The 14,643-nt window shown below is 48.5% G+C and overlaps 1 protein-coding gene across 2 annotated transcripts; it reads right to left on the reverse strand.

Moving 5' to 3' along the window:
- Nucleotides 1-12,245: 12,245 nt before the first annotated feature.
- Nucleotides 12,246-14,345, reverse strand: LOC101775039 (GDP-fucose transporter 1). Of its 2 annotated transcripts, XM_004973235.4 has the most exons (3): nucleotides 14,177-14,345; nucleotides 13,852-13,991; nucleotides 12,246-13,575 (listed from the first exon to the last, which is right to left on the reverse strand). In XM_004973235.4, the coding sequence occupies exon 3, from the start codon at nucleotides 13,544-13,546 to the stop codon at nucleotides 12,524-12,526; it is 1,023 nt and encodes a 340-aa protein (XP_004973292.1). In that variant the 5' UTR covers nucleotides 13,547-13,575; nucleotides 13,852-13,991; nucleotides 14,177-14,345; the 3' UTR covers nucleotides 12,246-12,523. The 2 variants fall into 2 exon arrangements, with proteins under 2 accessions (XP_004973292.1, XP_004973293.1); XM_004973236.3 differs by lacking the exon at nucleotides 13,852-13,991 and having other exon boundaries at nucleotides 14,177-14,343.
- Nucleotides 14,346-14,643: the final 298 nt, after the last annotated feature.

The following is a 14,643-nucleotide window of genomic DNA, read 5'->3' on the forward strand; positions in this document are numbered from 1 at the left end:
TGCGATACATTGCAGAATCCAATGGCAGGCTGTTGATGGTGAGGTGGTGGATGAGCTATCCAGAAAATGCTCGGCTGGGAGACAACGACAAGACATTCAGGTTTGATGTATTTGAGGCAGACCTCACCACCATCCCTGGCCGATGGACTAAGGTGGAGAACTTGGGTGGCCAGGCACTCTACCTTGGTTCACAATGCACCAAGTCAGTGTTAGGAAATGCGGAACGCTACTCTAGCGCAAATAAAAAATAACCACACTAGCACAGGATCACTTACGAGTCAAGGATCGAGGATCAAGGATCTTATACATTCCCGTCAGCCGGCGCAGCGGAAGACTTGACTAAGTGCGAGTAGTCGATGTAGCTGACATCGGGGAGGTAGTCGTACGGCCTGATGTAGTGCACAAACGAGCAGCACTTCTACAAAAGTCCACACGTCCGGAGAGATGAACGGCACGACGGAGTGTGCTAGCACTCAACGGCGTGCTCCGATGGACAGCAGCAGCTCGCAGTAGCTCGCAACAGTCACGCAGGGCAACCACGCACAATAGCCCAACCACCAGCATGTCCAGGCGTGGCGGTGGCTAAAGTCTAATTAGGGTTAACCATTCCCTTGGCTAGTGATTAGCATTTATAGACCAGCTAATGGGCCATCCGTATGGGCCATTTGGGCTGATCTCCTCTTGGCTCTTGGGCATACTTCAACAGTCTCCCACTTGCACTAGAGTCAATAATCACCATAGCTATACGCCGCAATGTCCTGGACTCAATCCAATTAAGTTGTTCAATTCCCTCTCCTTAAGTGTGTGACCCTGTAGGTTCAGGCGACCAACAGTCATGACATGGAAACCATTTCCAGTCAACAGTTAGCATTGGTCTCTAGCAAGACATACTAACTCCCGAAGGTCTACGAAGATCATATCCTGCATAACCTGTGACACTCACCAATATTGTATCCTTCTGCCACATGACACCTAGCCAAGTACAAGGCGAGTGAAGTACTACCCTTGTCAACTTGGCCATATCTCGCTCCGTGTAGAACTTATTTCACTGACTAACCATTAGTCATGGCATGGCCATGCACTTTCAGTTCCTACACATTGAGAGGGCCTAGAGGCATCTCTCCCTAATGTGGGAGGGGCAGATTATATCTTGGCTCGACGCACCCTGCGACTTGTTTCAGAACATACCCGAAAACTACCTTTATGACTACCCAGTTATGGAATAGCGTTTGGCACCCCAAAATATGCTCTTCCACAATCCAGGACTCTACGCTGATCTCTGGTCTATGGACTTTAGTATGCGTGTCATTACGAGACTCACCGATAGCATAAATGTATTCGCTGTGTTTCGTAGTGGGTCTATCCGACAATGTGTTCATAACATACGTTCACATTGTCAGTGTGATATCCTATATCGCTATGATTTGTGAAACCTGATCATATATGACACATGTGCCAGCTTTTCACTACACCACTGTCCCTCATGATGGAAATATAAGCTGGGGATCTTAGTTTAATACACCATCAATATAAGATATGAAGTTTCACAAGTGAATCACATTTTCACCCAATCACATTCTATTGATAATGTCATGGAACGAATCAATAAATGTGCAGATTGCATTGGGATGTCATCATCCTATGATTGCCTCTCAGGCATACATCCTCATCAATCTCCCACTTGCACGAGTGTCAATCATGCCAGCATCTCATGCCCATGGCACTTGTATGAGCCTCGTGCTTCGCTTGAGGGAGAGGCTTTGTCAAAGGATCTACCACATTCAGGTCCGTGTGCATCTTGCATATCTTCACATCTCCTCGATCGATGATTTCTCGAATCAAATGATAGCGCTATAGTATGTGTTTGGACTTTTGGTGTGACCTAGGCTCCTTAGCCTGCGCGATTGCACCACTATTATCACAATATAGGTCAATTGGGTCAGAGCAGCTAGGGACCACGCCTAACTCAGAAACAAACTTTCTGATCCATACGGCTTCCTTTGCAGCTTCTGAAGAAGCAATGTACTTGGCTTCTGTTGTTAAATCTACGACTATCTCTTACTTGGAACTTTTCCAGCTCACCGTCCCACCATTCAGGCAGAAGATGTATCCTGACTGGGATTTACTATCGTCCTTGTCGATTTGGAAGCTAGAATCTGTGTAACCATTTACAATGAGCTCTTCCACACCTCCATAAACTAGGAACAACTCTTTATTCCTTGTAAAGTACTTTAGAGTATTCTTTACAACGGCCCAGTGACTATCACCCGGGTTAGACTGGTATCTGCTTGTGACGCTCACAGCATAGGAGACATCTGGGCGCGTGCACAACATGGCATACATGATGGAACCAATGGCTGAAGCATACAGCACATCACGCATCCTTTCTTGCTCATCAGGTGTCGAAAGACACTGACTCATGCTCAAGGTAATACCATGAGACATAGGTATGAATCATTTCTTGGATTCATTCATGTTGAACCATTTCAACACCTTGTCTATGTACATGCTTTGGCTTAATCCAATTAACCTCTTAGACCTATCTCTATAGATCTTTATACCCAATATGTAAGATGCCTCTCTATGGTCTTTCATAGAGAAACTCTTACTCAGTGAAGCCTTTACATCCTCCAACATAGGAATGTCATTTCCGATCAACAGTATGTCATCCACATATAGGATCAGAAATACAAGTGCGCTCCCACTGGTTTTCTTGTAAACACAAGGTTCTTCCAAATTTTGTGAGCAGCCAAATGATTTGACCACCTCATTAAAATGAAGATTTTAGCTCCTAGATGCTTGCTTTCGCCTGTATATAGACTTCATAAGCCTACATCCTTTTCTAGCATTTTTAGAATCAACAAAACCTTTAGGTTCTATCATGTACACATCCTCACTTAGGTTTCCATTTAGGAAAGCCGTTTTGATATCCATTTGCCATATCTCATAGTCATAATACGCGGCAATTGCTAGAAGGATCCGGACAAACTTTAGCATAGCAACGGGCAAAAATGTTTCATCATAATCAACCCCTTGAATTTGACGAAAACATATTGCCACCAATCGTGCCTTATAGATGTGAACATTTCCATCAGCGTCTATCTTTTTCTTGAATATCCATTTACACTCAACAACTCTCACGCCATTGGGTGGATCAACCAGGTTCCAAACCTGATTTTCTCTCATGGACTCCAATTCAGATCTCATGGCATCAAGCCATCTTTCGGATTCCGACCCATTACTGCCTCTGTGTAGTTATTGGGTTCATCATTGTCCAACAACAATATGTCATGCTGCCTGGTAGTTAGTAGCGTGTACTTTAGTTTTGAGCGGCTCACCCTAATGGATCTTCGTGGTTCGAGCGCACAAGTTTCACCAGTGACATTCACTAGCTCAACTTGTTGTGGCTCCTCATGGGGAGCTGAAACATACTCAAGTGTCTCTCGAATTTCTTTGAGTTGTACCATGCTCCCACTAGCTTCTTTCGAGAGAAACTCTTTCTCAAGAAATACCCCATTACGAGTGACAAACACTTTGCCCTTAGGATTAAAGAAATAATATTCTTTGATTTATGGTGGAACCGCTCAAATTAACTTAGCTAAAGCACAATTAAGGCGCCTAACACGCGATCATGTACTTTAATTAAGTTAACTCGGCAGACCGTCGGATTTCATCCGATAAACCACTTCATAGGACCGAAAAAGCATAGCTCACATGAAGGTGAGTGGTTCCAGAGACTACAATAGATCATCCAAATTAAACAAGTGCAGCAAGATTATTACAATAGTGAGTTTGAAATTCAAACATAGAGAGTTTAAACAGCGGAAATAAACAAACGGAAGCTAACGTCGTTGCCGGACATCATGATGAAGCCAATCATGACATTAGTGATCCCGATCCTCGCCGTCTGAGGAGTGATCCAACTCAACTGTCCACCTAGGAGGAAGCTGGGGAGGCTAAGTGCCACTTGCAGCAAGCTCAGAGGTGTCAACATCAACTGAAAGAGATATGCCACAACAAGGCTGAGCGACCACGCTCAACAAGACTTAACCGACCGGTGGTACTAATCCACCCACACCTAGACATGCAAGTTTTTTGGCTCTAGGGTTTGCTTTTGCCAAAAGCGACTAGAGTAGGTCCTTACTTTTAATATTTTACCCATAGGTTCTAAGTTCCTTTACCTGTCTAAGTTAGCAACTATACTAAACAAGCATAATTTCCCCAAACAATTTATGACAAGCATCAATATTAACATCATCATCAAATCTATTCTTACTCAGTATAGCATAGCGATCAAGTAGTCCCAATCTGTGAGAGGCAGACGAATTGATTCAAATTTCTTAACCATGCATGGCGACCCTAATCTCACGACATCCGCGCACCACGAAGGGTCGCTTCATTTGTCCATCGTCCCCATCAATTCCCAGACCCGTGTCAGGCCCACTTCCCTTGGTACAAGGCTCCATAGCCCCGGCCTCTGCCGTTCTACGACCGCACTTGTCACCACATGCGGCCGCAAGGGAACTCCGTTCCAGAGATAGTGGAACAAACCGCTCACGTCCTAGTTCAATCAGGTACTAGGCTTCCCCATCCCATACTAGGTATGATATTAGTACTTTCAAACACTTGATCACGAACACTATCACATCTCGACCTTAGTCCAATTTCATGTAGACAGACGGGGCAATTCATCGACCACCAAAATAGTTCACAGAGCCCTACCCCGTCCATCGTCCTTATAGTTGTAACAAAAGGAAAGCAAACAACTCCTATAACTCGCGAGTGACAATCAATCAATATTGACTCGACTTTTACCGAGTCCTATTAAGTATGGCAACTACTCGACCTATCATACTAGTGTTCAGATCAAAGGGCACTAATTTATGCATCTATGGTTTCAATCAATTCCTAAAAACGTAAATGCACAATCAAGAAACCAAATATATGGCAAGTAGTTACAGATAGGAATTTATGCTCCGGGGCTTGCCTTCACGAGGGGAGGTAGTGAACTGGTCTTCGACGTGCTCGGGCTCGGCTCCGGCGGGTTGCAGCTCAGCTATGACTCCTTCTTCTGGCACTGGGTGGAGCTCGTAAGTCCCGTATGCGAGGTTCAGCTCTACACGAATGCAATGCATTAAGTTAAATTCTCAACTTTTCATAGGATGTACACACAAGTTAGTGCTGAAGAAGAAGAAGTTATATTAGGCCACATTCACCTAAACAAGATTCTGAACCTTCTTTATTTACATAAGGAAGGTGGGGTGTGGTTCAAGCCGGGGGTTCGTTTGATGATGATTGTGTACATATATGCATCTCCACTTTATTAAGCTTTAGATCGGAAAGTTATCCTATTTCTGAATGTTCTTTTGTATCTCTTCCAATATTACCTTTATTACCTTAAGGTAGCTTGTATTTAAATCATTTTTATGGCAGCGACCTTAATGAAACTGGCCACGAAATTTCAACAGCAGGTTCTAGAGGTGGAACAGAGCTTCTGGTGAAATTCTCACAATTTTTTAGCGAAGGGCATCTTTTTCTATGCATTTACCCTATTTATTCTTCTCTAAACAGGAAAGTGGTACATCTATTTATTTCTGGTGGTTTCCATATTTTTCCCGCAATTTACAGTACACCACTGACTTAAACCAAAAGGTTTCATATTTTTCTCAGTTATGGTTTAATTGTTATGCAATAAGGCAAAAACAAGCTTAGCTTCTTATGGTAAAACTGAGATTTAACATCTGAGCTGGGCTCCAAAACATTTTTCCAAGCTTCTACTGTTTGAACAAACATTGGAGAGTTGGATTTATCTTTTTATCATTTTTCTATGATTTGTTATGATTTAAATGGCTTAAACAAGAATTAAAACATATAGCATTAATTCCAGCAGTGACACATGCCAAAACTACTTTTATTACTTCCCAAATGAACCCCGAACAACCCTAAAAGCGACCTCACCATCCTTGTGAATACCCTAAGTTGTAAGAATCTTATATATGTACACAATCACTATCAAAGTCGACCTTGAGTTTAAACCACAACCCACCTTACTTCGTGAAGTTAATGAAAGTCAGAACCTTGTTTAGGTGAATGTGGCCGAAATGCAACTTGCTTTCCAGCAATAAGTCATGTTTTGCATCCTTCATGCAAAGCATGGAAAAATCTGAACTCTTTGCATGTGCATGTCGTGTAGAAGCTAATATCGCCAACAGAACCTACGAGCTCCACCCTACGTTGGAAGAGGAAACCATCGCGGAGCTACATCACACGGAAGTTGAGCTCGAGCTAGACCAAGACCCCGAAGACCCGCTAACTTTTCCTGAAGGCAAGCCCCGGTGCATGCTTCCCTATTTTAAATTTATGCAATATGTTGATGCTTATGATTGTGCATTTACATTTGTAGGAGTTAATTGAAACTGTAGATGCATGAACTTAGTACCTTTGAATTTGAACACTAGTTGCTAAGGTCGAGTAGTTGTTGTGCTAAATAGGACTCGGTAAAAGTCGAGTGATTGCCTATCACTCGCGAGTTATAGGAGTTGTTGTTTACTCATACTACAACTATAAGGATGACGGATGGGACTGGGAATGGTTCCGATGTGGTGGTTTGCCCTGTTTGTCTAGTAATGAACTTGCTAAGGTGGAAACATGTCTGCGTTCGTGATCAAGTGTTTGAAAGTACTAATCTCATACCTAGTATGGGATAGGGAAGCCTAGTACCTGATTGAATTGGAGCGTGGCTTATACTCCTGCTGTCCTTGGAACGTCGTTCCCATGGTGCATCACATGGGTGCAAGTGCGGTCACAGTACGACTGAGGCTTGGACTATGGAGCATTGCATGCCAAATAAAGTTTGGACCTGACACGTGCCTAAGGGATCGATGGGGACGGCTGACAAATGAAGTGACCCTTCGTGGTGCGCGGATGTCGTAAGATGAGGTTCGCCATACATGGTTAATAAATTTGAATCGATTCGTCTGCCTCTTACAGTTTGGGACTGCTTGATCACTATTCTGCACTGAGTAAAGATGGAACATGAGGATATTAATCTTGATACTTGTTCTTTAATTGTTTGGAAATAATGCTTGCTTAGTATAAGTTGCCAATTAGACTGGTTAATAAACTTAGAACTTGAGCTAAAATATTGAAAGCAAGGACCAACTCTAGGCGCTTTTGGCAAAAACAAACCCACGGCTAAAAAGCCTTGCATGACTAGGAGTCAGTTATGTAGTTATCACCTGTCGGGTTAGTCTTGCTGAGTACTAATATAATTGCTCAGCCTTGCTTGTGGCTATATTTTCAGGAAGTACTGAGCACGAGGAAATGGTTGCCAGCTTGACTTGGCCGACCCAGCTTCCTCCGGGTTGGTCGGTTGAGTGGACACCTGCCTCAGACAGCGTGGATCGTTGAAAGGGATATCATGGTCGGCTTCGCCATGGTATTATGTATCGTCGTGTAGCTTCTGTTGTTTTACCTCTTCGTTGTTTACAACCTTGCAAACTTGTTTGGATTTCGAGAACTCTGATGTAATAATTTGTTGAACTATGTTAATGTAATGGGAATGTTGTAACTCTCTGTGCCACTCACCTTCGTGTGAGCAATGCTTCTTGATCCTGAGTAAGTGGTTTATCGGATGAAATCCGACGGACGACCAAGTTGGCTTGCACAGTGCATGATCGCATGTCAGGCGACTTAAGTGCATTTTAGTCGGGTTAATTTGGGCGGTTCCACCACACTAGCACAGGATCACTTGCGAGTCGAGGATTAAGGATTTTATACCTTCCCGTCAGCCAGCGCAGTGGAAGACTTGACTAAGCGCGAGTAGTCGATGTAGTCGACGTCGGGGAGGTAGTCGTACGGCTTGATGTAGTGTACAAACGAGCAGCACCTCTACAGAAGTCCAAACGTCCGGAGAGATAACGACACGATGGAGTGTGCTAACACTCAACGGCGTGCTCCGATGGATAGCAGCAGCTCGCAGCAGTCACGCAGGGCAACCACGCACAATAGCCCAACGACCAGCAGGCGTGGCGGCAGCCAGAACCTCACGGTGGCTAAAGTCTAATTAGGGTTAACCATTCCCTTGGCCGGTGATTAGCATTTATTGACCAGCTAATGGGCGATCCGTATGGGCCATTTGGGCTGATCTCCTCTTGGCTCTTGGGCATACTTCAACAGTCAGTCCCTGCTAGCCAATGCGCAGGTGGAGTTCAAGAGGATTGCATCTACTTCACGCATAGGGTTTTCGACAATCCATGTAAGGAGTACATTGGTCCATGTGTGAATCCTCTTGGTGAATCTGGTGTGTACAACACGAGAGATGGGAAAATCATGCCATTGCTGCCGGAGGTCATGATGGCAGAGCTGCAGAGCAAACGGCAGTTTCTCACTTGGTTCTTCCAGTTGATGCATAGCTGATTCTGTCATCTTAAAAGGCTGTTCGATGTGTATCTCCTTTCTTGTCATGGCTAGTCAATTTGTAATGGTCATCCAAGCGTTGCAACACCTAGAGTGATGGTTAAACGGCTGCGTCGCTCGGCCTGCGTCGTCCCTCTCGGGCGACACGGGCGGCACCCCTTGCCGGCGCTATCCGCGCCCCCGCTACCTCTCCCTGGCCGCAGCACTCCCTGAGCCGGTCGCCGGAAGCCCGTGCGATGGTAAGGCATTCCTTTTCTTTTCTCGTTTTTCCCAGGGCCATGCTGAAGCTCTCATTCCTCCACCTGTTGCTGAGCGTGGGTGGCCAGCGGAGGTGGCTTGCTCCGACGCCGGAGGCTCCCGATCCGGTGCGGCCATGGCCGGCTCCGGCTCTACCCAGTCCGGATCTGGGGAGGAAGGCGGTGCAGTGAGCGCCTCGGTGGCGGCAGCGGCAGCTTCGTGGACGGCGGTAGCGCTCTGCTACTTGCCCGCGAGTAGTCGCATTGTTGGCCGTCGTGTCTGCCGTTGGGGGCCTAGGCCCTTGGCCGGCGGTCCGCGTGGTGGAGCCGGCGGATGCGTCCGTGTGGCCATGACGAAGGAGGCCGCGCTTGGGCCATGCCACTGCGGCGGGAGTGCTGCAGTGGCTGCTCGGACCGGCGGATCATATCCGATGGCTGAATCCGGCCTTTCCGGGCACTGATCTGCGCAGAACACCGGCGGTCGGCGGGTGTGTCGCGAAGTAGAGGTGGCGTCGGCGACCGGCCACGGGCGGCATGAGCAAGGGCGCGACGGCGCGCTGTCCCGGCAGGGGCGCGGCGACCTGGCGGCAAGGGCGGGGTGGCCGTGAGGCTGGTGCCGCACGCGGTCTCGACGGCGGTTGCGGCCTGTAGGCCACACGCGGGCGCGGTGCCTGCAGCGTGGCAAAGCGGGGGTCGGCAGTGCGTCCGGACAGCGAGCGCAGGGCGTGGGCGTGCAGTGGCAGCGGACGAGGAGGCACGACAGTGCGGCACGAGGCGCGAGGAGGCAAGGCAGTGGCGTCACCCCGGGAGGACTTCCATGGCTGTGGTCCTAGGAGTGCCGAGCTGTGTACTTGCAGCGGCTAGGGATGGGATGCTCCAAGCGAAAACCTTGCTGGCGATCTTGCTGGTGGCGATGATGGCGGCGCCATAGGGCATTGTTCTCCCCTTTGGGGCCGTCATGTTGGAGCTTTATCTCTGCTGCACGGGTTTCTCTAGGTGAAAACCCTATCCAGATTCTGAACGAGCGACGGCGGCGCCATTAGTGTTGTACCCTCCTTGGAAGCTTCATTTATAGAGATCCAACTCAGCATGTGGCATTCTTGGTGACACCGTTGGTCATGGGAGGCTGCAGCCGATGGTGGCAGTCCCGCCGCGACAGGCTTGCGGCGCGGCAAGGCAACATGATGCAAGATGGCAAGCTTGACGGGGGTTGCCAAGCTCACGTGGTGGCGATTGTAGTTGTGGTAGCGACCAGGGGTTGTCGCACGTTTGTCGGATTGGCTACTTGCAGCAGACCGCGGCGGCTGGCATTGCTTGGCAGCTGTCAGTGCAGCGTGGGACTGCGTCGGTGGACGGTGCTTGCAGCAACGGCATCGTAAGATGACTAGGCTTGCAGCGGACTGCGGTGGGTTGCTCAGCTTTGCTGGGCTACTCCGATGCGGTACATCATCGGAAGATGGCGCAAGCGACTTCTTTGGCTTGTTGGCACGACGGTGGAGGCTATGTGCACAGGTTGAGCAGCGAGGTGAAGTCGACCTGTGGCGACGGCTTGGCTGTTCGATGGAGACCTTGAGAAGCAGGGCAACATTGCTCACTATTCCGACGGCGACAAAAGAAACGTGACATGGAGTACTGTAGCAGACATGGCGAGGTCCCCGCGCGCGGTGTTTCTTCGAGGTGACGAGAGCGAAGTGGAGTCCAACGGCGGATGTGGCGAGGCCCTATGCGTTGTGTTGTCGTGGTGGCGACTGCGAGGCAACCTGCGAGAGGTCCATATCTGATAGTATCACTCTGTTGGGTGGAGTGTGGTGCTGTAGCGGCACTATGACGAAGGGTCCTGCATGGTGGTAGCCTTCTCGGTGCGATGCGATTTGTTTCTCTCGGTTCCCTATCGACGCGGAGTCACGTCTGGAGGTTCGGCGACTACATGAGCGTGAAATTGTCGGGGGTGCCGCGATAAAGGCTTCGGCTCTGTGTTGTTGCAAGTCGAGTGGTGTAGTGTGCTTTGCTACTGCTATTTAAGTGGAGTGGTGCGACCGCGTTGATGTCCCAATCCAACCGGTCAGGTTTGGCGGTGCCGAGCCCGCCGCCGCCGCTGCAATCCTCGACACATCGAGGCCCTAGGGAAGCAGATCTGGCGGCCGAGGGTGCGGATCCAGCCGTGGCCGGCCGATGACCGCCGCCTCCGCCATGGTTGCCACCAAGGAGAGCTCGAGGGGGGAGGAAAAGAGAGGAGGGTGGTGGAGCCCCGCCGTCGCCTTCCTTGCGGCCACGTGGGCTTCCGGCGGCCGCTCGGGCGACGGCGAGGAGGGGAGGCGGCGCCGGCTCTCGAGTTTTGCCTGAGCCGCCCCAAGGAGGAGCGACGCGGGGATCTTCCTGTGTGGACGCCAGAGCCTGTGATGGCAGAGCTGTGGCGCAAAAGACAGTTTCTCACTTGGTTCTTCCCAGCTGATGCCTAGCTTCACCTGTCATCTGAAAAGGCGTTTTCAATTATGGAATATCAGTATGCTTGATGTGTATCTCTTTTCTTATTATGGCTAGTCAAGTTGTAGTGGTCAGTAGAGCCAAGCTATGTGACATTTAGAGTCCCTTTGGTAGTTAAAACTTTGCAAGCTTCCCTTCTTATTATGCCATCATGGCTAGTCAAATTGTAATGGTCAGTAGAGCCAAGCTATGTGACATTTGGAGTCCCTTTGATGGTTATGGAAAATTGGCTGCCTTCGAGGTAACCTTTGTTTACAGAGTTTGATGTGTGGTTTGACTTTTGCTGATTATGTGCTTGCTAAATCTCTCCCAAACAGTTATGTTGTTCAATTATTTTCTTTATTTTTAACTCTTCAGCCGCTGTGAAAATCACTATCCTGGTATTGGTATGTTGTTGATTTTTCGGCTAGTTAGTCATCAAATTATCATGTTGTGGTCTTTCTGAGCCACCAGAAATAAGATGGACATAGAAGGGTAATGGAGCGAGTATCCTGCTGGATTTATGATGTTTTGGACAAATCCAGAAGGTGCCGAGCGTGCTTAACGTGATGATGCTAAGGTGGTATCGGTGTGTTGTTCCGGTCAGGTCTATTTGAGTCGTATTGCTGAAGCTACAATCTCTAACAGGTCGCAAATAGCATGCAGCAACAATGTTGAAGTCTGCAACTTGGGCAACTGAACTCAGAAGAAGGTGAAACAACATCCCGTTAATGTTATATTCAAATCGCTAACGTCATATGCAAATTCGAGTAACCTTCTGAGCTAAATAGCATGATCTTAAGGAATCCAAAGCCGAGCTTAAGTGCCAAAGGTTACGAGTTCACCCTCCAACAGCATTGCAATTCGTAGTTGAAAACACAATATCGACAGCAAAAAATTCCAAGCACCATCAACCGGCAACTGCATTGCTAACAGCTACAACATTTATCCCATATTCTGATCCATCATGAGCTAAAAGTACATAAATTGTCAGCACCGCTTTGTAGAACAATACTTTGGATGCCCATATTACAAACGATCCTAAGAAACATGTCCTGAAGATGACCAAATTTTAATGCAGTGTAGTATATTTAGCCTGTTCTAATAACAAAAATGGGCCGCGCTATATAAGATTCAGGCAATGATAAAATCTCATCATACCAGAACCATGAAGCTTCATAGCGCTGGTAAAATATGTAAATTTCAGGAAGGACGTACATAGTGACTCTGGTATACAGTTCCAGAGAGTATAAATGTAACCGAGTGCAGGCCAGAAGTCATTCTACAACAACAATGCTACCTCTTGACTTTCCTAGAGTATATGACTATGGCGAGTCTTTAGAAACAATGCCTATTACACAAACGAACAAAACTTGATATCTTTAGGGGCCATATACTTCAGAGGCTCAGACAACCTTTGGAGATGAAACCAGCCTTTGGTTCTCCTCATCCAACCCGGCCGTGTCATTATCATCTGTACCTTGCTTAGCTGCCACCTCTCGTTGTGCTGGGGAATTCCCTTTTATTGTAACTGACTGCTGATAGAGCACTCCACCGGCGAGAGTGAAGAGTAAGCAAACTAAACCAAACACGCTTGCATGCTTGTCCCAAATCATCACATTGATTGCGACAGTGAGGAACTTGTTGACCACCCCTGTCACTGTGAATGCTGTGGCGGAGATTGCCTTCCTTGCAGCGAAACCAAAGAAGCTGATGAGCAGACCAAACACACAGGACAATGAAACTGCCACAAAGGCATCAAGCTCAAACCAGCTCTGTCCTCTTGATTCAATGGCTCTGAAGACTGACAAGTGCTCCCCTGTCAAAAGCCCAAACACCGGTGCCATTAGCAGCGAAAGCAGATTGTTGTAGAGCACAAAGCCCCAGGTATTCAGCCCCAAGTTGGTCACCATGTGCTTGATGTACACCATCTCAGTAGTAATAGTGATCAGATAAGCGAGTGCCCATGAGTATGCAGTGAGGGTGAATGCCGAATCTGTCATCACATAGCCAACTGCGCCTCCCAGAATAATCACCAAGGACATGAATGTGAGCTTGGAAGGACGCGGCTGCTTCCGGAATGTGGTGTCAGCAATAGCCACCAGAAGCGGTGTCAGGGATCTGAACACTATGAAGGTGTCGACATTGGCGTGCTTCAGGAGGTGGGTGTTGGTGAAGATGGCAAGGTAGAAGACAACTGCAGCCGGTGCAAACTTCTTGGCAGTCTGGAAGTTAAAGGGATCATGGTAGAGGAAGCCAAGCTTTCCGAGTAGCCACACACCGACCACTGATGTCAAGTACTGCAGGGCGGTCAGGAGGCCTGGGTAGCTGAACTTGGTGATGGCGTACTTGTTGATGATGGCCAGCAAGCTGGAGCACAGCCCGTAGCCCACCACCAGGCTGCTCGTTGCATAGGCTTGCTTTGCCATGGATCAGGACTCGTTGACCTGAAAATTCACTGGAAAAAACAGAAGCGAAATACCAGGAAGTATCAGAAGGTGATAACTGACTAGATTCATCCAGGAACTATGAGGCATCAACCATTATGCTCCTGGAGATGGACTAACGAGATACGAGACTATCTGGAGCCATGAACCAACACTGGCAGTAAGCTACATCTACTGATGCACTATAACGATGAACAGACGAAGAGAATTGCAAAACTAATTTGCTGCTACATGAACATTAATAACAACAGTCTTGACGAGATAAACAGGGCAACTCAGAAGCATGCCATGGCCGCCCGTTCAAGCTGGTTGTGCCACGCGAGCTCGCTATTGCTCCTTGGAGGGGTGCATCTCGCCGCCGGCGCGTGGATTGCTCTCGGTGCTGAGTCCTCCCTCTCGAGATCCTTCCTTCCCTCCCGTGCGTGTCCTGTGGAGGGAGGGGGTGAGGCGCGCGCGGGCTGAACTGGCGGCGGCGGCGGCGCCAACGGGCAGGGCAGGCCCGTCACGCAGGGCAGCCGCCGTGGGTTGCTGGATGGACGGCAGCCCGCACGTGGGGGGAACTCGCGCGCGGACGAGAGAGGGAGGAGGAGGAGGCGCGGGGAGGGGACTCACCGTCGACGACGGATGCAGGGCGGCGCGGTTATGGAGTGGATTGATCCCCGGCTTGGGGTGGCCGGCCGGATCCGCTGCCGGAGCCGCCGTGCCTGAACGAGGAGGACACCGCCGGATCGGAAGGAGAGAAGAGGTCTGGATGGGCCGAGCTGGCGGGCCTCTCGACATGGTTGAGCCCACTGCCCAGGAAGTGTGCGTTGACGTTGACTTCGGCTCAGCTAAACTTTCAAACTGCGCCTTAAGATCGAATTCGGCTAAACTTATAATTCGACTGAACTTATAATCCAGCTGAAAAGCTGAAACGGCTGATTTATCGTGAAACAAAAATACTGTTCGGTGGCTGATAAACCGGCTGATAAGCTGAAGCAAACCAGCTCAAAAGCTGAAACGACTAATTTATTGTGAGAGAAAAATACTGTTCGGTGACTGATAAACCGACTGACAAGCTGAAGCAAACAGAACCAGTC

This window comes from Setaria italica, chromosome VI (assembly GCF_000263155.2).
Source record: "Setaria italica strain Yugu1 chromosome VI, Setaria_italica_v2.0, whole genome shotgun sequence".
Taxonomy (NCBI): Eukaryota; Viridiplantae; Streptophyta; class Magnoliopsida; order Poales; family Poaceae; genus Setaria; species Setaria italica.